This window comes from Chionomys nivalis, chromosome 8, assembly GCF_950005125.1.
Source record: "Chionomys nivalis chromosome 8, mChiNiv1.1, whole genome shotgun sequence".
Lineage (NCBI taxonomy): Eukaryota > Metazoa > Chordata > Mammalia > Rodentia > Cricetidae > Chionomys > Chionomys nivalis.
The window spans coordinates 53,506,151-53,531,770 of NC_080093.1; the positions used below are offsets into that span (position 1 = coordinate 53,506,151).

At 48.0% G+C, this 25,620-nt stretch overlaps 1 protein-coding gene across 1 annotated transcript; it reads right to left on the reverse strand.

Annotated features, from left to right (window-relative positions):
• Positions 1-1,977: 1,977 nt before the first annotated feature.
• LOC130879874 (uncharacterized) lies at positions 1,978-22,107 on the reverse strand. Its single transcript, XM_057778704.1, has 8 exons — positions 21,991-22,107; positions 20,287-20,415; positions 12,039-12,149; positions 10,069-10,153; positions 6,779-6,940; positions 4,765-4,953; positions 2,405-2,586; positions 1,978-2,121 (listed from the first exon to the last, which is right to left on the reverse strand). Exons 1-8 carry the CDS (start codon positions 22,105-22,107, stop codon positions 1,978-1,980), a joined length of 1,119 nt encoding a protein of 372 aa, XP_057634687.1.
• Between the last annotated feature and the right edge of the window lie 3,513 nt (positions 22,108-25,620).

Here is a 25,620-nt window from a genome sequence, read left to right on the forward strand (position 1 = left end):
CCCAATCACATAGTAGACTGCTTGTGACTTCAATCCTTGCATGAATTGAGAGCCTAGACAAGCAGGTGACAGCTGCCAGCTAGGAAGGACAGGGGCCTAGTGCCCCCTGCTTATCTGTGAGTCTGTGGTGAGCTCTAAACATCTCATACTGAAACTGGACCAGAATGATCTGTGTCTTACAGCCTGGGGTTGCCTTCCTTTATGTATCTTCTTATGTATTCCGTTTTCAGTCCCCAGTACTCCCACTCACTTATTCCCAGACCTCATGCTGACCTTTATGTTGACCTTTACGGCCTGATCTAGTCAACCTTGGCTGCAGTTCCTGCCTCTAGCATGAGACCTGATGAAACGGACCTCACAGCAATCCCATGAAGACCACATCCCCGGAAGGACTGGGGCTCTTTGTGCACTGTCCCTCCCAGCCCCTGTGCCACCTAACTCCGCTCTTTCCTGTCCTCTTGGGGCTAGGGTGGGGCTTCATGTGACTTGTGTCTATTAATACACCCCCCCCCCACATCCTCTGATTGCCAGGGAGACCTCGCAGACAACTCCTAAGTTCAGCCACTAGTATTTGGATGTCCCAAATCTATATGTTAATGGTATTGGAGGTTTTACAAGGTGACTGGGGTTAAATGAAGTCATAAGAATAGGAGCTCTTGATGGCATTAATGGCTTTATAAGAGGAAGAGATGAAACTTGCATGTTGTTGTCTCCACCCACAATGTTCTGCACAATGTTTTAATGAGGCACAAGACCCTCATAGAGGCTGGTGTCCTGTTCCTGAACCTGTGAGCTAAATAAACCCCTGTTTATAAATTACCAGGTATCTTTTTTGTTAGAACAACGGGAGATGTACTAAAAACTCACAATGAGTGACAAGCTAAAGATGGTATCTGCTTTACCAGAAGGTCCCAAGTGAGGGTGATGACCCCTACTTCAGGACGCAGGCAGCAGGGTGATGGACAAACTACACTTTGTGGCATTGGGAGCTGGGGATGATTGTTATGCAGCATCACTGAGTTATCCTGACCAAAACACAGGAAGAACCAGCACCTGCTCCTAGGACGCCCCAATTCCAAAACCCGAATTACCACCATGAGACCAACACCAATGCAAAAACAAAGAGCCTTGATTCACAAGTTGATTTGGGTGCCTCTATCCATCAGAAGGCGGCAGCAGCAGCAGCAGCAGCAATGACGACCACAGCAGGAACCAGGCAGGAGAGACTCAGAGCAGAGGGAAACAGGGGTTTATATAGGTGCAGAGGCTGGAGGAATGCCAAGCCTCAGAACTTGTGATTGGCTGACCCCTAGTGGCGTGAGGGGGAATTCCAGACTTCCAGGTTTGGGATTGGCTGCTCTGCGGTGAAATAAGGGGGCTTTCCAGGCCTGAGGGGAATTCCCAACTGTCAGTAACTGCCTGAGGCTCTGATTGGTCTGTTTTCCCTGCTCAGGGATTGGCTGGTTTCCAGTCAAGGGCAGGAATGGCTCTGTTTCTGGGACCAAACTGTGTTTCTTTTTCTGGTTCTTTCTACCTTTTTAACTCTAACTTTGGGGCCAAGGCAAATATCTTTGGTGTGTCCGGAATCTAGGGACTTAGTGTGTTCTTTGGGTCCTAGTTTCAGGGTCCGGGGGCTTTCCTCTGGCTCTAGGTTTGAGGACAAAAATGTTTCTTCCCCTGGCTCTGGTCCTGTTTTCAGGTTGTTTTTTCCCCTGGGTCAAGGCTTGGAGCCCAGCCATTCAGGGCCTGTGTGGGGCTGCTGATGAGAGGTTTTTCTGGGGCTTGGGTCTCTCACTGCAGTGGGATTCTACAGGAGCCACCCAGACACCAGGCAAAGTCAGCCCTGTTGCATGCTTTTATTGTCTTCCAGGAGAAAGGGGGCCTTGCTGTAAGCTTGTTCTAACTGTGGTCTGTTCAGTAAGGCTCAGCCGGGGCATGGTGATGTTGGTCCAGACGATGCAACCTGAAAGCCACTGGTCAGAGGTTTCTTCTACACATGATGGAAGAGCCAATTTCCCTATACTCATGACTTGTGACCCACATTTCCCTGAACATAGGGAGGGAGCTCAAGATGGAGGCACCTACCCAGGCACCGTACTTGGCATATGGAGAGGTGGACACCTAGAAGGAGGAGAAGGAAATCCACATCTGATGCCACCGTCTGAGAGATGACCTGTGTTCAGCACCCCAACCCTGTCACTCTCCACCCTACAGACTGCAGCCCCTCCCCTTCTGTCCCTTCTGCTGTACTAGCTTAGCTTGTTGCCAGTGCCCCCCCCCAACAAGGATGCAAATGCTAGGTTTTGCTATTGGTGCATCCTCAAATGGAGAGAATAGAACCTGGAGACTCTAGAACTGCGCATGGGTCAATCCCTGAGGCTGCTGGTGAGGTTCGGGCCAGTACCTTCACACAGAGGTCTGGAGAGACCAGCTTTGATATCTCTCTCTGCAGCCGTAGTCGTAGACCTGTGAAGGCACCAGTGCCACCAGACAGAATGATGTGACCAAAAAGAGTCCTCCAGTGGGAGTGGTCACAGGATGTGATGCTCTGCTGGACCTGCATGTGGATGCCTGGGTTGCTTCTCCCTGGTGGACAATGCACAAGAGGGCTTTGGGATCAAAGGTTCCTATTTTTAGTATTGTGGGGAGGAATACCTCCCAGGTTCTGAATGGCTCCAAGTGCCACTGAGCACCTCGAGGACTTCAAGCAGGTCACAAGCCTGGCTGGCCAGCATCATCATTGACAAGCGTTGACATCCCATGCCTCAGATGAGGTTGGCATCACCTGTTTTGTGGGTGTCTGTAGGGCAGTGTCCAACTCAGTTAGCCTTGGAAAGTGCCACCAAGTAACTGCTTTCACTTGTTACTTGTTGCATAAGCAAGCAACCAACACCAGCCTTGAATGATGGGTGTGGAGAACTATCACAATGGAGTGGCTCCAGTGTGCCTGGAAGAGGGCTCTGCTGCCATCAGGAGCCTGAGGCTGCATTCCGCCCTGGGACCCACCTGGCCTCTGTGGAGTACTTTAATGACTTCCCCACACTGGCATGTACTATGCCTTTCAGACTGTGTGCTCTACCATGCCTACAATCCCACATCTTGAGAAACCGAGGCAGGAGGGTTGCCACAAGTTTCAGACAAGCCTAGGCTACATAATCAGTTCCAGACTAGCCTGGACTACAGAGCAAAAATCTGTCTCAAAAAGCAAAAGCAGAGAAAGTCTGCTTGTGTGCCCTGTATGGCGGGGAAGACAGAGCTAAGCCCTGCCGGCCACAGTGTATGTCCTGTGGGGAAGGGGCAGATGACCTTAAGTTTTATCTTAGGAAATGTTGACTTTCCATGTTGTCCCTGAACTCTCATTTTCCCTTTCCATGGAGATTTCATAGTCCATCATTTTCCTGTTTGTTGAAATAGTGACTCACTGTATAACCCAGGCTGACTATGAACTCATGGTCATCCTCCTGCTTCTGCATCCCAGTACTAGGTGACAGGTGTGCACCATGAGAGAAGGTGATTCTGAGACTTAATACTGAAGGACCTAGAACCCCCATGGAGACAGACATCTGGCTGTGTCTGAGGGAGTTTCTAGATTGGGTTAACTAGGTGGAAGACCCACTCTGAATGTGGGCAGCACCATCCCAAAGGCTGGGGTCCTGTGTGATAGAAAGAAGGAAGAGATCTGAGCACCAGTGTTCTCTAAGTGGAGACTGCACGTTGGTTTCCCAGACGCCCTGACCTGAATAATCACACAAAAACTATAATTACAACACTGTTTGGTCAATGGCTTAGGCATATTCCTAGCTAGCTCTTACATCTTAAATTAACCCATTTCTATTAAACCACATGTCACCATGATGCTGTGGCCTACAGGTAAGTTTCCAGCGTCTTTCTCCTTTGGCAGCTACATAGCGTCTCTTTGATTCCACCTATTTTCTCTCTATATCTCTGTTCAGATTTTCCCATCTGGCTTTATTCTGCCCTGCCAAAGGCCAAAGCAGCTTCTTTATTAACCAATGGTAATAGCATACAGAGGGAAATCCCACATCAATGTTCCTCTTTCTACATCCTGCCTGTAGATGTAGTGCGACCAGCTGCCTCATGTTCCTGATAGACCCTAACCTTGAACTGGATGAGTCAAAATTCCTTTCTTAAGCTGCTTTTGCCAGGAATATTTTTCATAGCAGCAAGAAAACCAACTAACACAGTAGTCAACCCAATACTTACTAAAAACCCTCTGGAGCCAGGTGGTGGTGGGACACACTTTTAATCCCAGCACTCGGGAGGCAGAGGCAGGTGGATCTCTGTGAGTTCCAGGCCAGTCTGGTTTACAGTGTGAGTCTCAGAACAGCAACGCCTACACAGTGAAACCCTGTGTCTAATAATAATAATAATAATAATAATAATAATAAACAAAAACCCTCTGGCATTTAGATGCTTAAAGCTCTCACAAACTTCAGTTGCTTCTGCCTCTGCCTCCACCGCCTTCACTGTTCCGTTTCACAGTTGTACGTAGCACACAGCTGAAGAGAGTGGTTCTCTGCTGCCCTCTGTCTCATCTGCGATTGGGCTACACCTCTGGGTGTAGTCGAAGGGTCAGCACAGTGACAGAAGCAGCTGAGTGAGTGGCAGCCAGGACCAGGGAAACTTTCGAGCAGGAAGCATTGCTCCTGAAGCAGAGTGTCCGCCACCACCCTCCCCACGCCTTTCTTCCCTCGGCATTCCGTGAGAGTGTCCACTGGCCACTGCCCCCGATCCTGGACTCACCGATGAGGCTGGTGTTGAAGAGCGCCTCTGAGCACGTGAGTGCCTCCTGCTCCAGGCTGACTTCCCTGCCGTCGGGCAACTGGACTTTCTTCTGTTGGGAGGGTACTGCGTTTTTTGACATTTCCATGTCATAATCCAGTGCCACATAGCAGTGTTTCTCTTTCAGGTCTCGAACATACTCGCGGTCGGCTGCAGGGTAAGGAGGACCAAAACCCAGGGACATAGAGAGCACTACTCATGAGAGTGGGCATAGGAAGGTGGACCCACTCCTAGATAGCCACTGTGTCAAGCAACCCTGTGAGCAGGGTCTTGGCCAGGCTGTGGGCCAGACTTTCAAAGGGCGGAGCATGACGAAGTAACCTTCCCTTCACAGGAGGCACAGAGCTGGGTCTCTTCAGCATCGCCGAAGATGCAGCCCTACCATGTATGGTGTTTGTGGGGCCTAGAAAATCCAGTTCACAGTTACTACCTGGGCATTCTGGACACCACCCCCACACACACCTGCTAGGCATCTGGAGGGCTGGCGATGACCTGTGAGGCCCCTTGCCTGGATGCCCCTTTCCTTCCTAGGTTTCTGACAACAGGTTTGAAGCCCAGATATGCCTTTCAATTAGGCTTTTACATGTTATTTGCCATTGTCCTTGAGCTTTGACTAAAAGGGATTTGCCTGCACTGCTTACCCAGAGACCTCACCTGGTCTTCTGCCTTCAGACTGCCAGCCACTGCTTCCACCGGAATCACCCTCCATTTTCTCCTCCAACTCTTCCTCCATCTCCTCCTTCAACTCCCCCATCTCCCCCATCTTCCTTCCTCTAGCTCCCCTTCCTCTTCCAACCCTCCTCCATCTTCTCCAAGTCTTCCAGCTCCTCCATGTTCACCTCCTCTAACTCCTGCTCCAACTCTTCCTCCCCTCCTGATTTCATTCCTCCTTATTCCTTCTTCTCCTCCCTCCTCTTCCTCTTCTTCCCCTCCCCTTCCCCCCTCTTCCTTTTATTCCAATCGTCCACTCCTCCTCTCCACCTCCTCCTTCTTCCTCTTCTTCTGAAACAGAGTCTCATGTAGCCCAGGCTGTCCTCTAACATACCTGTAGCTGAAAATGTCCTTAAACTCCTAATCCTCCTGTCTCTGCCTTACAGCACTGTGATTCCACGTGTGCGCTGCCACTCCTGGCCTAACCCAGCCTCCTTGCCCATGTCTCCTCCACCCTCCTTCCAGAGCCTGTTCCTCCCCTCCAGCAAATGGTGCTGTCTGCTGCTCCCTTCTCTGTCCCTTCTGGGACTCTGCTGCATCCCATTGTTTCCCTCCTTTGCCTGATCTGGGTTTGGGTGAGACAATTGAGACAATTCTGGATCACATCCCACCTCTGTCATTTACGTGACTAGCTAATTCATTATTACTTAGGCAAATTAATTATTCTTTTTTATTTTGTCTTTTTTTCTTTTGTTGTCCTTTTTAAACTTCCACTTCCTTCATCTGCAGGGATGAGTATAATCCACGTGGAGTATGCTGGGAGGACAGATGGATGGTGCACACAAGGCTCTTGCTAAGAGTGGGCAGCAGAAACATGGAAGAATTCCAGCCTGACCAGTTTAGCCATCCTTCTAACTCATACTATTCTTTAGGGTCCAGGGTTCATTCTTCTACTCCTTGTCTAAGATCAGAAAGGCCAAGGGTCTATTGGAAACAGGTGTCATGCACACTGTATAAGCTAAAGTTCTAGCCCAGGAAGAGGGCACAAAGGGGGTCAAGCATTATCCTATCTAAGCCCCTTAATCAAAGACCCAAGGCCCTTGCTGCTTACGGGGTACTGGTCAACTCTCATCTGCAATAGAATATTGCACCCTCACATGAGACCCTGTTTCAAAAGAGGTGAATGGCATTCATAAGGCTGCACCATGAGGTTTTCCCTCAGCTTCTGCGTGTGTATGCATGTGCGTGTGCACACACACAGAGACAATGAAGAACCTTATAAACACAGCACTGACTTACGCAGCTGAGAGTAGTTGTTTCCTACCTGTGCTCACTAACAAGTTCCCGCTGTCTGAGAGCAGCTTCAGGAGGTACATGGTCAGGTCTTGACCAGCTATGTCCAGCTTGGTAGTTGACAGTTGCGAAGGATAGCCATTGGTGACGGGCACAAAGTATGTCATCCCCTCTCCACATTCAATAGTTATTCCTACTCAAGAGAACGTTTGGTCATCAGGTGGGGTACACAGCACCCCTCGTTAGTTCTGTAGGAAGGGATGGTTGGAGGGAGAAATAACAGAAGGGAAGGGGAAGGGGCCAAGGAGCCGGCATCTTCCTAAAGCACATGAACTAGAATAAGGCTGATCAGCAGGTTTGAATGGAAGCCTGTAGGGTTTCTTGCTAAATGAAGCATGCAATTTTACCAATAGCTGCCAAAGAGACAAGAGAGGAAGTGTTGTCTGGGCCTGGGTGGGCACTAGGACTCTCTGGGAGGTGCCCTGTGTTGGGAAAGCCTGAATACCATGCCAGAGGTGTGTGCTTTAGTTAGCAAGGTCTCCAAGTGTGCTAGTTCAGAGAGGGTGCGACATAGTTAGACCTACTGCATGTGACACAGTGGCTTTGGGGGCAGACTGGGCTCTAGAAATTCTTGGTTCTCTCTTTTTCCTTATTGAGCCTGGGGACCAACAACAGAACATTTCAATTAAGCAGAGTTGTGTCCAGGGGACTTTCCCTTCCAGCTGTGACAGGGAACAGAGTTGGTCCTCTCGCCTGCAACAGCTGAAAATGACAGAATCTCTTCCCAAGACATCGGCCATCACGCACCCACACACCATCCCTGGGAGATGGGAGGAGAACATAGTAGGTCATTGTCGCTCACGACCACAGACACAAGACTCCAAAGTGAAATTTTGGCAAATTTATTGCAAACCACATGGGTTTTAAAAGAATTAAATGCCCTTTGTTCCACAACTCAGAATCAATCTTAATTCATATAATTGCACCAATAGGTACCTGTTCCAGTTTCATTTCTGTTGCTTTGATAAAACACCCTGGCAGAAGCAGCTTAGTAGAAAAGGGGTTTATTTCAACTCATAATTCTAGGTAATAATCCACCCTATGAGGAAGTTAAGGCAGCATATCCACGGTCAAAAACAGGGAAGCCAATGCGTGCATGCTGACTTCCTTGCTTGCTTGTGCTCAGTCCATTTCCCCTCTTATACTGCTCAGGACGCTCTGCTTAGAGAATGGTTCCACCTACAGTGGGCTGGGTCTTCCCACATCAATGAACTTAGTTAAGAAAAGCCCCACAGATGTGGCCACAGGCAAAGCCAATGCAGACACTCCCTCTTTGGGACTCTCTTCCCTGGCAATTCTAGGTCACAGCAAGTTATCACTATGCACAAATTGCATTTTGACAAAAGTCCTGATTAAAAGAAGAAATACTCAGTAAATAAGATACAAGAGAACTTACTTAAAGTAGTGAAGAAAATATAAACCCCACAGTTGATTCAGTTTAACACTGAGGCTAATGATCTCACTCTAACTGGGGGAAAGACGATTTGTGTCCTCACCACCTCCCCTCAGAACATGAGGCCTAGGCAGGCAGTAGAAAAGAATGAAACAAATTGAAAAGCAAACAAACAAACAAAAAAAACCCATCTGGCTTGGAAATAATAAAATAAATGTTGTCAAAAACATATTTACTAGGGGCTGGCCAGACAGCTTAGACAGGTTGAGGTACTTGCTACCAAGCCTCTACAAAATCTATAAAAAATGAGCTTAATTAGAGTATCAAGGTACAATATCAGTATATAAAAATCAACTGCTATCTGTGCAATATTAATGAGCAATCACAAATGAAGAGATGACCTAGTTGGTCAGTGCCTGCAGCACTGAGGACCTGAGTTCAAATCCCCAGCATCCACATAAAGGTTGGGGATGGTGGCACATGGCACAGTCCCAACGTGGCGCGACACCATCATGGCTCAGCAAGAAGAGGAAGTGAACTGCTGAGGCCAGCAAGAGCACGAAAGAACCTCCACATAGCGAATGGAGAGAAACCGCTACCGCGACCAACGGCCACATGCTGGCTGCATAGCGCCATTCACAAAACCCAGAAAATGCAGGCGTTGTCTCAACAGGTGGGAGGGGCAGAATGGCACAATGGGATCCTTGGGTGTGGTTGTAGTGGTTTGTGAGAACATCCGTGTGTCAGAGTTCCTTAATGTTGTTAATTTTATTTAGTAACACCTTAGTAAATGGGTTAGGAAAAGAAAATGAGTCAGTATTCTGGAGGCGTTCTGGGGCACCAGGAGAAAGAAGGGAATGGTGAGAACAAGAGCTAGGTGTGTGTAAGAAATAATTCATGACGGTTCATTTTCAGAATACGGTGTGTTCAGAGCTCACCAGAGGACCACGGGTAAGGATGTATTAGGTCCCTGTTCTCCCCAGCTAGCAGCTGGCAACTGCTCTTTTTTAGTTTATTTTGGGTTGAAAAGTAATAGTCTGCCAGGTGACTGAGCTGAGTATCTGGAAGGGGGAGGGGACCTGGAGTCCCAGGAGGACAGGGATTTGGAGGAGAGGACTAGGCTTTACGAGAGGAAGATTTAATTCCCTGGAGAACCAGCTTTGGGGAAACAGAGGGCAGGGGTGTTTTTGCAGTCAGGGACCATAAAACCACTGTTTGGGGACTAGAACTAGGGATCCATCAGGTAATCCACTATTGCCTGTAACTCCAGCTCCAGGGGCTATGCTTCCAGTTTTTGGTGGCATGGTACACACACACATACACACACACACACAGACACACACACAGACACACACACACTTAAAAAGTAATTCCGGAGAAATAAAAACAAAGACCAGTTTTGCACTAAATCACACCTGCCATTTTGCATTTGCTCCAGGCTGATACCCCACTGTACAAGGTGAGATAATGAACTGCCTCGCTGCTCGCTACTCAGAGAGTCTCCGGCGTTCTTATTAAGAAGTGAGGGTCATTGTGAGCCTTGAAGAATGTCCATTGCTTTTTTTTAATGAACACTTGCGTGTACATGTGCACACACGTGTGTATGTGTGTGTGTGTTTCCACATGGATGTCCATGTGTGCGGGTCAGAGGACAATGCTCAGGAGTCAGTTCTCCCCTTCCACCATGAGGGTACTGGGGATTGAACTTGGGTCATTAGGTTTGGCATCTTCACCTACTGACCCATCTTGCCAGCCCCCTCCTATGCTTTTCTTTGTCAGGGAGAGGTTGCATGTTGTGGTGCGTATCCCCAGCCTCAAGAACTAGACAGTGTGTCTGGGAAGAATGGGGATCCCACAGGGCCACTCACCAGAGGTTCTGCCAGCAGCGTACATGGAGAGGACCCCTTGATTAGCCATGTACAGGGCGGGGACGTTGAAGGTTTCAAATAGGATCTGGGGAGGAAGATTGGCATGCTGGCTGGCCAGGTGGCACACACTGCCCGGGTGCTTGTGAGTGCCTCTTGCAGCAAGCTGTGAATCCAGGAAGGCTAACCCCGGGGTGGCCCACACCTATCTCCAGCTAACTCTGCTGTGAAGTGGCTGTTCGAGTTTCATTCTGCGACTCTGATAAAACACTCTGGCCTAAAGCAACTTAGGGGAGGAAGGAGTTTATTTGGTGAATACTTGTTGGTCATGGATCATTACTGAGGGAAGTCAATGACGCATCAGGGCAGAAACCATGGAGGAACAAGGCTTGCTGACTCACTCAAAGGCTTACGTGCAAGCTAGCTTTCATATACAGCCCAGGACCACCTGCAGGAACAATGCTGTCTGTAGTGGTCTGGCCTCTCCTGCATCAGTTAACAATCAAGACAATCTCCCACATACATGCGCAAAGGCTAATCTGGTAATGACAATTAATTGAGACTGTATTTCAGGTGGCCCTGGGCTGTGTCAAGTTGGCAGTTTTAGACACTTTTTATAATGTATAGTGAGAAGACTGGTTGGATCAGGGAATAATGGTGAGACCCACCGGGGGTCCCACCTGGCCACTGGACAGGTGCCAGCATTGTGAAATGGTTAGTGTTACGATGAGGTCTATGAGTTCAGAGTGTAAGCCTGCTTTGTGGTATATCTTCCTGTCACTGGGCACTGCAGTCTGACTCCGTAATGAGCGGCTCTTGGACATGCTCTTCCTGCTTGTGCCTGACTGTCAGTCAAATGTCTAGTCTGACCAAGCCCTTGCCTTGTACCAGCATCTGTACACTCCAGACACCTTGCAATAATTGTACAGAAAGTCACCGCTGAGCACCTTCATGCCAGAAGGTGTGGTCTCAGAAAGGGCTGCTTGAAACTGGTTAAAGGAGCCACTTCACTGTGAATACACCTGCAAGTATCTGTCTAGACAAGTGCTATTGAGTCAGGGACTGAGGAGCGCAGGTAGTTTGTCCAAGGTGGAGGAAAACACAGGAGGGAATAGCCCCAGCCATGACAGCTAATCATCTGCTTTTCTGATCAGACTAGACTTGAACCTTCATCTCTGTGTGTCTTTGTCCTGCTGGGCTCTGCAGGGAGCACACCCACAGCTCCAGGCAGTAGAGACTGAGCTCGGTTCCTCAGTCCTGCCTTGGCAGTTCTCATCGGCCTCTTGGTGCACACACACTCTCGCTCCGAGGTCTGCTAAAGTTGAGGAGTGGGTAGGCAGTTGGGTTGGGCCAGTCTTATCCTCTCTTGTCCCACTCTAGCTTGCTGAAACCCTCATGGCCTTTGGATGCTTTTGGGGAGAAGCCAACTACACTCATTCCTCAGGGGAGTCAGCTGTGGCCATTTCCATGATCTGACTGTCCACACTTGGGTGGGGATCAGTGACCAGTTTGGGGCTTGTTTGATGTGCACTCACACACGGGTGAACTGCTGTTTCCGGGTCTAGGTGGCCTCTGAGATATGCACATCATGCCTTGGCCTTGGGCCTGCATATGGGGGCCTACTCACTGCAGAAGATCCCACTGAGCTCCAGGGATGCTAGCCAGATGCTTGGCCACCTGTTTAATTAGGTTTCCTATGTCCTCTACAGAAGCTGAGCCTTAGGAGGAGAACTCTGGCAGCTGGGGAGGGAAACAACTTTCTGCCACAACTGCACCTAGCCCCACTGCAGCCTGAGGAGGATTCTGCCATCAGTGCTTGGCTAGAGCACTCACAGACAGGGATCCACCCTTAAACTCAGTCAGTCCACCACCAAGGCAGGAAGGACCAGGACGAGGCCAGAGGCAGGGAACTTTTAAGTCAGGACAGAACAGCAGCCTCCCTTCCTACCTCACCTGGCCCCAGACCCCATTACCTGAGTCATTCTGCATTTAACATCTGTGCTGTTTAGCGGTGGCTCTGTTATCATTAAAGGGTGTTCCTCGGGGGCGACGCGGAGCACCTGGTAGAAGGAGTGATGCCAAATCTGCAGAGAGAGGACAGTAGGCGAGTTGTTTGCTGTCCAGAAACACGCTGGCTGTTATCTTTCATATATTGATCTATGTATCAGATAAATCTATTAGCTATCTAAATCATCTTTCTGTCTTCTGTTTACCTACTAGTCTCTCTATAGATAGCATCTACACCTATCTGTTCATCTCACTACCTATTCATTGTCTACTATCTGTGTGTACCTTCTGTCTATTCTGCATCTGCCTGTGTCTGATGTGGATTCCCCTCTGTATGCTATGAATATGTTTTATTGCCATTGGTTAATAAAGAAGCTGCTTTTGGTCAATGGCTTAACAGAATATAGCCAGGCTGGAAGAGAGAGAGAGAGAGAGTAGGCGGAGTCAGAGAAGTCATGTAGTCTGAAAAAGACGCCGGACAGTGGATGGAACCTTACCAGTAGGCCACAACCACATGGCGATACACAGTTTAGTAGATATGGATCTGGGGGTCAGGAAATGAACGAGCAGCCTCTGACTACATGTGTCCATCATCAGTCTATCAATCTACCTTATCTGTCATCTATCATCTATCTACCTACCAATCATTTATCTATCTAACACAGTGGTTCTCAACTTTCCTAATGCTACAACCCTTTAATATAATATCTCATATTGCGATGACCACCAGCCATAAAATTACTTTATTGATACATTATAACTGTAATTCTGTTACTATTATGAATCCTAATGTAAATATATGATAGGCAGGATATCTGATATGTGTCGTGACCCACAGGTTGAGAACCACTGGCCTAACATCCATCTATCTACACCTATCATTTATTACCTAGCTACCATCTATCATCTCTATTATCCATCTATTATATTCCTCCATCCTCCTGATAAACCAGTACAACTGAGATCCAGATCTCAGATTTCAAATCTAAAGATTTAGTCAACTAAGAATCAAAAATGTTTGGGGAAAAACTGGGGGCATGGACTGTACCTCAGTTGAGAGCATTCATAAGGCCCTGGGTTCCATCCCCAGCACTACTTAAACCAGGTGTGGTGGTACACACCTGAAATCCCAGCACTTAATAGGTGGAGGCAGGAGAGTCAAAAGTTCAAGGCCATCTTCAACTATATAACAAGTTAGAAGCCATCCTGGGCTATATGAGACCCTATCTCAAAAAAAAAAAAAAGTTGTTTCTGCAAACTTACTTCCTTGTCACTGTTCTTATAGTTTTGGTTGTGAGCCTAACCTTTAACAGCTGAGCCATCTCTCCAGCCCTTTGTCACTTGTTCATTTCAGTGCCCAGTAATGTATGTGGTGACACCGAGGTTTTGTAGCCCATCTAGAGATGACATGGAGCATATGAAAGGAAGGGCTGGTACCCTGCAAGTTCTGCCACTGCACACAGAAATCCAGGGATCTGGGTGTCTAAAACGCCCCTGGACCAGACCCCATAATTCCAAAGGATGGTTGAATTATAGACAGCACCATCAAAACAAGAAGCAGTGTGATCCAGCCTCCATTGATACACCAGGCCTAAAGTTATGGGATGGGGTTGGCAGAGGCTGGCAGGCCCAGCACTGTCTAAGGATCTCTTGGGTCTGATGAGTGACAAAACTCAGGGATGAGGTGGAAACACAGGTGACTCGGCTGTCACAGAGCAAGCCCAGCAATGATGGAAGTTTGCTACATAATGTGTAACTTGTAAGCTAGTGGGAGTGTTACAGCTCTGGCGTGGTAAAGATAACCTAACTTATTGGGAAGCCAGGCTACCTAGAGCTGCGATAGGACAGCTCTGGAGGCTCGAGTCCCAATAGGACAGCTTAGCCCTGGAGGGAAAGGTGTCCTGAAGTTGCTGTGCAGTGGGGGATGGTCTCCCAGCAGGATATAGCAATCCTGCTTCTCTCCTAGAGAGCCTCTACTGCTGAATTCTGCTCTGTTCCCCTAAGAAAATGTCCTAGCAGAGCTATCTGCTTCTTCTTCTGATGCCCAAGATGTTACTTTTTCTGCTACACTCTGCTAAAGGCAAGCCCCTGCAGAAGTGTAGACATTTCCTCTGGCTACAGTGAAAAGTTTTTACTTTTTCTGCCCAGCCCTGCTCAGCATCCCTAATGGTACATATCAGCAAGGTTTTTCTGCTCAGTCGGCTAAGGGCCATTCAAGCAATGTTCTTCTATTCTGCCCCGGCGAATGAAGATCTTCCCTCAACACTTTTTTGAGAAAGAGATTTATTCGGGAAGGAGTCCGAGAGAGCAACTGCCCCTGCCAGAGTGGTGAAGGACAGCTGCCAACTGACCAGGCAGAGGGGCTTATATAGAGCTTCTTAAGGATGGAGTTTTCCCAGGGAAAAGTTTTTCTGTGCAGAGATTGGTCAGTTTTCCCTGCTCAGGGATTGGTTAGTTTAGTTGGTCAGGAGCAGAGATGGCTCTGATTTCAGGGTCAAACTGTGTTTTTTCACTGATCCCTTTTAGCCTGTTGGCTCTAGTTCTAAGGCCAGGGCATATTTCTTTCACTGGCTCTGATTCTAGGGAAAAAGTGTGTTTCTTTGGCACTGGTTTCAGAGTCAGGATTGTTTCTTTGGTCCTGGGTTCAGGGATAAAGTGTTCCTTTCTCTGACTCAGGTCTCAGATCCAGGGTGAGTTTCTTTCACTGGCTCTGGGTTCAGAGTCAGGGTGCTCAGGGATTGGCTGGTTTCCTGCTCAGGGACTGACTGGTTTCATGTTTCAGTTGGTCAGGGGCAGAATTAGCTTAGGTTTCAGATCCAGGATGAGTTTCTTTCACTGGCTCTGGGTTCAGAGCCAGAGTGGGTTTCTTAGGATGCCCCTTTTACCCTGCAGCATGTGCCTGCCCAGGACCATGAAGGTGACCTTTGTTAGCCTCCAGGGTCATCTTTAAAATGGAAGAGACTGTCCACCACCTCAGGGAGTATGGGCCTCAGATGATAGCATTGCCAGAGAGGCTGGCCATTGGTTCCTGTTGTAAGGTTCTGCCCTCTGAGTCAAACTGCTACCAGCTTCATTAGATTGGCTGTGTCTGCTTGTAAAAGTCTGTCAGGTGAATTTCAAATGGCTAAAAGACACTTAAGGAAATGCTCAACTTCCTTAGCCATCAGAGAAATGCAAATCAAAACAACTCTGAGATTCCATCTTACACTTGTCAGAATGGCCAAGATCAAAAACAGTGATGACAACTTATGCTGGAGAGGTTGTGGGGTAGGGGGAACACTCCTCCACAGCTGGTGGGAGTGCAAACTTGTACAGCTGCTTTGGAAATCAGTATAGCAATTTCTCAGAAAATTAGGAAACAATCTACCTCAAGACCCAGCAATACTACTTTGGATATATACCCAAAGGATGTTCAATCATACCACAAGGACATATGCTCAACTATGTTCATAGCAGCATTATTCATAATAGCCAGAACTTAGAAACAACCTAGATGACCCTCAACTGAAGAATGGATAAAGAAAATGTGGTACATTTACATAATGGCATACTACACAGCAGTAAAAAAAAAAATAATGACATCTTGAAATTTGCAGACAAATTGATAGCTTTAGAAATAACCATATTGCGTGAGGTAACCTAGACCCAGAAAGACAAATATAATATGTACTCACTCATAAGAGGCTTTTAGATATAAAGCAAAGAAAAACCAGCCTACAGTTCACAACCCCAGAGAACCTAGACAACAAAGAGGACCCTAAGAGAGACACATGCATCTACATAGAAAGGAGAAAAAGACAAGATCTCCTGAGTAAATTGGGAGTGTGGGGGATCATGGGAGGTGGTAGAAGATGAGAGGGGAGGAAAAGAGGGAGTGGAGAAAAACATATAGCTCAATAAAAACAATAAAAATAAAGTATGAGCTGGGCAGCAGTAGCGCACGCCTTTAAACCCAGCACTCGGGAGGCAGAGGCAGGTGGATCACTGTGAGTTTGAGGCCAGTCTGGTCTACAAGAGCTAGTTCCAGGACAAGATACAATGCTACAGAGTGGGGTAGCAGGTTCCTTCTGTTTGTATGTTGCTTTCATTGGTTAATGAATAAAGAAACCGATTTGGGCCTGATAGGGCAGAACTTAGGTAGGTGGAGAAGACAGAACTTAATTCTGGGAGGAAGAAAGCAGAGTCAGAGGAGAAGCCATGGATCCTCCACCTGAGACGGACTCTGGTTAGAATCTTTCCCAGTAAGCCACTGCCACATGGCAATATACAGATTAATAGAAATGGGTTAAATCAAGATGTGAGAGTTAGCCACTAAGAGGCTAGAGCAAATGGGCCAAGCAGTGTTTTAATTAATATTATTTCTGTGTGGTTATTTGGTGTCTAAGATAGCTGCGCAGCCAGAACAAACAAGCGGGCCCTCTCCTTTACAACAGAGAAACCCCATCACAGAAAAAAAAAAAAGTCCGTCAGAACCAGCTTGTGCACTGTTGATGTTCCTTCCTAGGAGAGGATGGGAAAGGTCATTAGATTCTCACCCAGGTATCCAGCCACTCCTTCCAACCATCTATACAACATTCTGCCCTAATTGCCTGTGATCTTGGAGTTTCTGGAGAGGGAAGAGTATGTCAGCTAGGATGGCTTAGGGGCTCCATCCACTCAGCCATGGGTGTAATGGTTATTCTTGCTTGTCAACTTGACTGTATCTGGAATTAGCTAAAACCCCAAAATGGCTGGGCACAACTGTGAGGGATTTTTACTTAGTTAAAATTTGAAGTAGGAAGATTTCTGTTCTAGATATTTTGGGGTAGGAAGACACAGCTCTAATCTGGGTCACACCTTCTGCTGGCAGCCCACATATAGGACATGGAAGAAAGCAGCTTATAGTCAGACTTTCTTTGGGCTACCAGCTCCCAAATAATGACATGGAGACTTTTTTTTTTTTTTTTGAATTTTCAAGACAGGGTTTCTCCGTGCTTTTTGGTTCCTGTCCTGGAACTAGCTCTTGTAGACCAGGCTGGACTCGAACTCATAGAGATCCGCCTGCCTCTGCCTCCCGAGTGCTGGGATTAAAGGCGTGCGCCACCACCACCGGGCTTAACATGGAGACTTTTTAATTAAAAATAAAAGTTTGGCCTTAGCTTGAGCTTGTTCCAAATTAAATCTTATAACTTAAATTAACCTGTTTATATTCACCTACATCCTACTATGTGGCTAGTTACCTCTCCTCATTATTGTATGACCGGCTTCCTCTGTGTCCTGCTGACAAATTCTCCATTCCAGATTCTAACCCAAAGTACCTATCTCTGCCTGAAAGACTCACCTATTGTCTTCCTGTCTAGCTAACGGCCATTTGGCTCTTTATTAAACCAATCAGAAGGTGCCTAGGCAGGTGAAGTAAGACAGTGATACCTCTTCACAATCCGATCAAATGTCCTGTGACAGAAGCTTTTGCTCTTCCCTGCTTGATCATGCCCTCACTGGCAATCCATCCCTTCATGGCATTAGAGCTGACTTCAGGATTCCAGCATCTACTGAAGGCCAACTGAGACATCCAACCTCAGGGACTGAACAACTCCTGGATTCTTGGACCAGTCTGTTCATGGACAGCCATCTTGGATTATCTGGACCACAGCCTTTAGGTCATTCTAATAAATCCCTTTTCTATATATAGAGAGATTAATTCTCTAATTTCTGTTACTCTAGAGAACCCTGACTAATACAATGGGGAAGCCATCATCCATGACCGAAGACATTCAGTGTGGCTGTTTTGGGTCCCCTATGCTCCTTTTAATACCCCCTCCCCTATGTTATATAAATCGGGCCAGTAAACTCATTGGTTCCCCAGGATGAACTTTTGTTTGTCCTTAGAACTTCAAGAAGGGCTGGGCATTCCCACCTAGGCTGCAGATCTGAGATGGCAGTGTCACCACTGGCGTCTCTGGAGGCTTGTCTCTTTGGCTTGCTGATGTCATATTCTCCATCTTCGCATATGGTCATGCTCTGTAGATCTGTGTTCTGATCTCTTCTTAGGCCACAGTCACATGAATTGGGATTCACTGTAGAGGCCTCATTTTAATTTGATTACCATTTTGTTTTTGTTTTGAGACAGGGCCTTGCTGTGGGATAATGCTCTTGTATGCTGTAAAGATTTGTTACCAGTATTGTTTTAATAAAATGCTGATTGGCCAGTAGCCAGGAAGGAAGCATAAGCAGGGCAACTAGACTAGGAGAATTCTGGGAAGAGGAAAGTCAGAGACAATTGCAAGTCAGATGCAGAGGAAGCAAGATGAGAATGCCTTATGGAGAAAAGCTACCAAGACACATGGCTAAACATAGATATAAATTATGGGTTAATTTAAGTTGTAAGAACTAGTCAATAATAAGCCTGAACAATAGACCAAATAGTTTATAATTAATATAAGCCTCTGTGTGTTTATTTGGGACTGTATGGCTGCAGGATGGGGCAGGACAGAAACTTCTGTCTACAGGACCTAATAGCCTAGGCTGGTCTTGAACTCCCAACTCTCCTGTTCCTGCCACTGTGGATCTGGAATGGTAGATGAGTTCCTCCACACAGTCCAGTTTTAATGGCCTCTGTAAGGCCCTGTCTTGTTCTGGATAACTCAGTGGGTAAGAACACTTTTGCTCTTGGAGAAAACCTGGATTCAATTCCCAGTAGCTATGTGGTGGCTCACAACCATCTATAACTCCATTTCCACTATCTATCTGCCTCTCTCTTGCAATAGCCCTGTTGTGGAATATTATTTTAAGATGTGTTACATTTGTTTATGCTGTGGAACATTTGTTTAGTAATACAAAGATGTGTTGCATTTGTTTAACTCTGTGGAGCTGTGTTACTGTGCCTGTCTAAAACACCTGATTGGTCTAATAAAGAGCTGAACAGTCAATAGCGAGGCAGGAGAAAGGATAGGTGGGCTGGCAAGCAGAGAGAATAAACAGAAGGAGAAATCTGGGAAGAAAGATGAAGGAATGAGAAAAGAAGGGGCCAGCTACCCAGCCAGATACAGAATAAAAAAGAAAGAAAAGATATACAGAAATAGAGAAAGGTAAAAACCCAGAGGCAAAAGGAGGCAGGATAATTTAAGAAAAGCTGACTAGAAATAAATCAAGCTAAGGCTGGGCATTTATAAGAAAGAATAAACCTCCAGGAGTGATTTATTTGGGAGTTGGGTGGTAGGCCCGCAAAAGAGTGAAAAGAACCAACAGCAGCCTCGGCCGTGTCCAGTGTCTCTTTCTGTCTGTCCTGGATTCTTCCAGATGCCTCTGCACAGTTTCTCTCATTTATTTACAAAAAAAGTCCTTCCCCATAACCATACCACGGAGCAGCCATTTTTGAGGTTTCTTTACTACATCCCGTGACAAACAGTACCACCTTCTCCTTCAGGACCCAAGCTGTGCCCAGATTCCTGATCCACAGAAGTTGTGGTAATGGAACGAGGCATCATTGTTTCAAACCTCTGGGCTTGGAATGACTGGTTACGCTGGGTTAGTGCATTGTGTTATACGAATTAGGATCCCCCAGATCCCTGTATGGAAGCCCCAAGACCTCTGAGTGTCACCATCTCTGGAATGTTCTGCAGCGGGTATCATTGGAGACACTGAGAGGAGCTTATAGGAACGGTGTGTCCCTGGTCTAATTCAGGTACTGCACTAATAAAATGAGGAATTCTGAACCAAACACACACAGGAGGATGCCCTGCGGAGATGGGCGCAATGGCTGAGGTAACACTCTACCAGTGAAGGAGCCCCGGGACATTGTCAGTAAGCCTTGCAGAAACCACGGAGCAGCCTGGGGCAGGCTCTCCCTCACAGCCCTCAGCCCCAGTCCTGTACCAACACTTGGACCTTGATGATTGTGAGATTTCATTACAGCTGCCTCAAGTGCTCAGATCGTAAGCAACACACCCTCAAGTGCAGGTGTTGTGGACAGCTTGTTAGACCATTCACTGTGTGCTGCTCCCCTCTGAGGCTAGGGGCTTCTTATACATCATTCCCAACCAGCCATGATGGCATAGCAACAAACATATCATCTTATAGACAAAGAATCTGAGGGCCAAGAGGCCATACCACATGTCCTGGTGGCATGGGCAGTAAGCAGAGGAGGTAGGATTGGAACAGAAGACTAGGACCCCTGAGGAGGGCTAAGGCAGTGGCTAGGGTGTGATGGTCCCTCCTCTAGAGGTTGTCGCTCACCTTCTCCACATCGTCCCAGTCAGTGATGGCTCCCCGGGTGATGGGGTAGTGCAGGTTCAGCTTTTCTAGATTATTCTGGGCCTCAGCTCCAATGAACCAGTCTTTTTCTTCCACCCCCACCAGTAGGTTCTGAAAAACACAAGTAGGACAGGACAGCCCTTGTGAGTACCAGGCTTTCATTTGCAGACATGAGCCAGTGCCTTGAGGCTGCTAGAAACTGGCACCAATCACTAGTCCAGACGTCAAGGAGGCTCTTCAACCCGGCATACCTTCCAAAGGGGGCAGTTTCCTGCAAGGTCCAGGGCTACTGAGGACCACTGTGAGGACACTCACACTGCAGGTGTGGGAATTGTTCCCAGCAGAGAAAAACTGTTGGAGAGAAGGCGTGAGGGCATCGTCTGCACACTTGGTCTGGAAGGCCTGCGAGAAAAGGACCTGCAGCATGAGCTGCCCCCTGGGGTTCAGGAAGATGGCCTGCTTTCAAGGTGGATTGAACTTCCGGTGCTGTCAGAGGAGGCGGAGCATCTACCTCAGTCCACTAAGAAAATAGACATTAGGATTAGAGCTGTGAATATTTAGCAGGGAACTTGCCTGGTTGGATGAGAAGGAGCAGGGTGAGCAAGGGCAGAGACTGACGAGCCATCAAGCTAGGCTCACTTCTGAGCCGGGGCACAGGAAAGAAGAAAACAAGGAAGGTGGGTGTTTCGGTGTACCGGGAAGGCTGGCTCAGCGAGGTCACGGAGGAATCCCCGAGCCACACTCACTCATCAGAGGAGTCCAGGATCTCCAGGATAAGCTCATGCTTAAGCTACATTGGAGCAATGTGCATGAGGCAGTAGTGCAACAGGGAAGAGGGACGAGTGGGTTGGGGGCACAAGTGTGACAGGACAGTCATAGACCTGGGCAGTGTTGCAAGGCTGACATGCTGCAATGCCACGTGGGTGCATGGTGTCATCTGCTATCATGCAGCTATGTGGTGATGCGACCCTGCAGTGCTATAGTGGTGCATGACACATGATACAATGGTACCTTGTTGCAGTGGAGCAGCAGAGATGCTATAGGGCTACACAAGTGCATCGTGCAGCCATGCAACTGTGTGGCCATACCATGCAGGTATATAACTCACACGCTACATAGGTCTGAGTAACAACGAGCATAAAGGCTCGGGACTCTCCAAAGTCCCAGGCATCCACTGGGGTTTTCAGAACACACACACAAATGAGAGGCTCAACTGCACTGTGACTGTGCCTCCCCTCCCCCAGGGGCTGTGGGATGACTTCAGGCACAACCCACATCAAGACCTGCCACTGCAAAGGGACACTGCACTTCAGAAGACAGCTGGTGGCTATCAGAATGACAGATAAGGAGGGATCCACTGTGGGGAGGGGTGTTGCCAATCAAGCTCAGAGAAGGGGTTCCTGAAGTGGGAGGAAAAGGCTGCCAGAGGCCCCAGTCGGAACTAGAGATACTAGAGACAAAGAAAGGCTTCACCCTGAGGCAGCTGCCCATTAGAAAGGGTGTGGAAGAGTCTGCCACAGGAAAGGAAGCTGCTTGTTCATGTCCTCTAATCTGTCCCTAAGGCCACCTTCTTGAGACATGTAACACAAAGCAGTGAGTATGGAAACCAGGGCATTGGGATCTATGACCGTCACCGCAACCAGAGCAGCACAAGAGGCTGGAGGATGAAGCCAGGGTGTCACTCACGTTATGTTTCAGTTTCCCGAGGATGGTGGGAAAGACAGCCAGAGGGCCCTCGGCTCCTGAAAAGCCCACCTTGCTGACACCAGAACCATAGTCACAGATGAGGGGTGTGTGGTCCATCATGCTGTGGTGGCCTGGACACGCCTGCAGGGAGAGACCACATTATCCCTTGTCCCCACGGGTACTGTGCCAACAGCGAGACATGGGTTTCATGTGCCTAGAACAAGGTCGGCCTGAGCAGGAGCCTCTCTGCAGGTGCTGTGGTAATTTGGGCACAGAGAGCTGTAACCAGCTGTGCACAGTCACCTGCAGGCCAGCAGCCTGGAGCCAGCTCAGATGCTCCCTCCAAACAAATGAAGCATTCACAGACAACTGCTTGGAGTGTTTAGGGCACAAATGGGTCACAAGAAAACCCGGGCCTGTCTGAATGTGAACCTCTCGGTGGGTCCTGCCCAGTTTGTTCTAGTTTCGACACTAAAGAGTCATCTCTAAAACATCTACTGTGGACGAACTAGGACAGAGTCTGTGGTCTGGACAAGGCCAGGCCTCCTAAGCAAAGCACCGTGCATATGGGTGGGGATGGGCAACAGGCTTCCTTCCAGCATGAAAGGATACCACAGGAGTTGCTGGGCTGCAAAGCCAGGCAGGCTCAGGGCTCTGAAGCTGTATATGGGGAATGTTAACAGAGATTTTATCGCAAAAGCCCGGGCCCTCGAAGCCTCAAGAAGCTGGGCTCAGCCTCTTGTCTCCAGAACATCATTGTGAAAAGCAGAGAAAGATTTATCCAGTGCGGCCATATTGAGAAGAGAAACAAAGTGACCCAATTGCCCCCAAGTCCCTCTTCTGAGGCCCAGACATGGGGTTCAGGGTTAAACAGAGGGCAGAAGGGGTGCATTCCTAAGCAGTCCTGGTCAGGGTGTGGTCCTGCCCGGCACTGACCCATCACTATCGGCTCCAGGCTCTCCTGCAAGGCAGTCTGACAAGTTCTCAGAACTCTGTGAGATCTCTCTGGGAGACAGGCTCCCCCCCTGGCTGGCACCAGGCTTTAGCCTTTCCCTTTCCCAGCTTGAGACTCCTGGGAAAATTCCAAAGTCTTGGGGTCCATTGTTTCAGGAGTCTCACAGCACAACTGATTCTAAAATATTTCCTCCTGAAGAGATTTCTCAGCAATTAAGAGGCCCCAAGCACCTGCACTGACAGCTCACAACCACCTGTAACTCCATGGGCTCTGGTGCCCTCTTCTGGCTTCCACAGGTATCTACATGCATGTGGTACACATAAATTCACACAGGTGCACATACACATAAATAAAAATAACCTTTAAAATAACTTCTCCCCTATCCTGAAGGCTACAACTGGGCAAGGAATGAGGCTGCATTTCCATGTGTGTAATTCCCACCTCACCCTGAACCCCAGGAGCTGGAGGGCCCACAGGAGCATCTTGATCAGCACTGCTGGGCCTCGCACAGAATCAAACCAACTGTGTTTGAGGCTACTGCACACTGGGTCAGTGTCTCTGTCCCCACAATAGCTGCACAGCTCTTCTCCTCTCAGACACCAGGCCACCAACTGAGACACTGCGGGTCTCTAGCTCAGATCCTCACATGGGGGAGTAAAAGTTACATCAACAGGGGTCTGGAAGGATATCACGGCTACCCTTCTCCTGTCTTCTATTTGGAAATCAGAGAACCTTCAGGCTCCCGCTGTGGAAACTCCCTCTTCCTCAGAGAGCTGTAACAGGAGTGCTACCTGTAGGTCCTGATTTATCTCTCCCTTTAGAGCACGCTGCTCTGTCTGCTCACATCCTTAACGACTCTTCCAATGAATTCCTTACCCTTCGGTCCAGTTCAGTGTTCCCTGTGAGCCCACATCTGAGACCGTTCCGTCATTTGCTTATTCCCCTTCTGGAGGCCCTGCCACGCTGCTGGGAGTAGCTGTATTTCATTTTTCACCTTCCCATAGTATTTGTGCTCCACCGTGTAAATACAAGAACATCTCAAAGACACTAGGTTCCTCTCAAAGATAACAGTAAATCAGAGAAAAGACAGTAATTGACACTTTGCAATTTTATGGGGCTTTAGTGAACCTTTCTTTTTGCTGGTAGGGATCCTGCCTCTGGGCTGACAGTGAAAACTGAGCAGGTAGCTGCTGCTGGAGGTTGGAGTGATGGTGGCAATTTCTTAAAAATAAAGACAGACCCCACATTGCCCAGTTCTTCCTTCCATGAACAATTTCTCCCTAGTGTGTGGTGCCGTGTGATTGCATCTTACCAAAAGCAGAACATGGGCTCACTCTGTAGCCCAGGCTAGACTCAAACTAAGAGCAATCCTGACTCTGCCTCCTCCTGAGTGCAGGTGTGAGCCGCTATACCTGGCTAGAATCTCTTTTAAAATTCCCATGTACACCTGTGAAGCCACTGGTCTCAACAGTAGGCTGACAAGATTCAGCAGGGCATTCACAGGGCAACTGCCCCAGGCCACCTTCTCCTCTTACAAGCACAGTCAGCATCATCTTCCAGGCATCGGGAGTCTTCTAAAAGAAAGACTACAGTATCTGCTCCCACACAACTGCCACCAGCTGCATCTGCCCTCCCTGGAGAGGTAGAGTGGACTTCAAAGCCAGACATGGCCTACCTCTCCATGGTGAACTGAAGTTCCCAGGACGGGGGGAGAGGAAAAACAAAAAGCCCACACTTGTAGTCAAGATTACACAACACTGACTGTGTTTCTCCACATTCCAAATGCTGTGACCCTTTAATACAGTTCTTCATGTGGTGAGCCCCAATCATAAAATTATTTTCATTGCTACTTCATCACTGTAATTTTGCTAATGTTATGAATCGTAACCTAAATATCTGCTATGCAGGCAATCCGATGTGTGGGCCCTGTGAGGTCATGACCTACAGGCTGAGAACCACTGGAGCAGAACTTCATGACTGTGGAAATTTGAAATGCTACAGACTCAAGAGCCAAATTATACTGGGCTATTGCAAGTCCCATAAGTAGTCATTAATAGAATAGTCATTAATGTCTGTCCTAACTTCCTCGTGACTACAGAGTGAAGGAAACCTTTTGAAATATACTAACTTAGCAGACTACCACCTCCACCAACCCCCAAATTAGAATGCAGTCAGACAGCATCCAAGGCCTAGAGCGGAGACTTCTCCATGCTCTATGGCAGAGCCCTTTGCCCAAGGTCCCCACTCCTGGCAGAATCAGCCAGTGAGACCCCATGTCAGGAGTTAGGAGTTCCTGTTAGCCTGGGAGGAGGCTTGACTTGGTTTTCAATCATTCACCCATTTAAGATAAACGTTTGTGGTGAGGCATGGCAACTCATGCCTTTAACACCAGCACCAAGGAGGTAGAGACAAGCAGATCTGAGTTCAAGCCCAGCCTGGGCTACATAGTGAGTTCCAGGTCATCCATGCCTACATAGAGAGACCCTATCCTAAGAACAAACAAACAAACAAAGCCAAAAAACAAAACAAAACAAAACAAAAAACAACTCCTGTTTCTGGTCAGAAGGAGTTTTGCATATGTCACAATCTGCTCAGGCCGGAGCCACAGGGCTTTCTGCTCTCTGACAACAAAGTCACAGAGATGATCTGGTTCCATTTCCACCTAGAAAGAAATC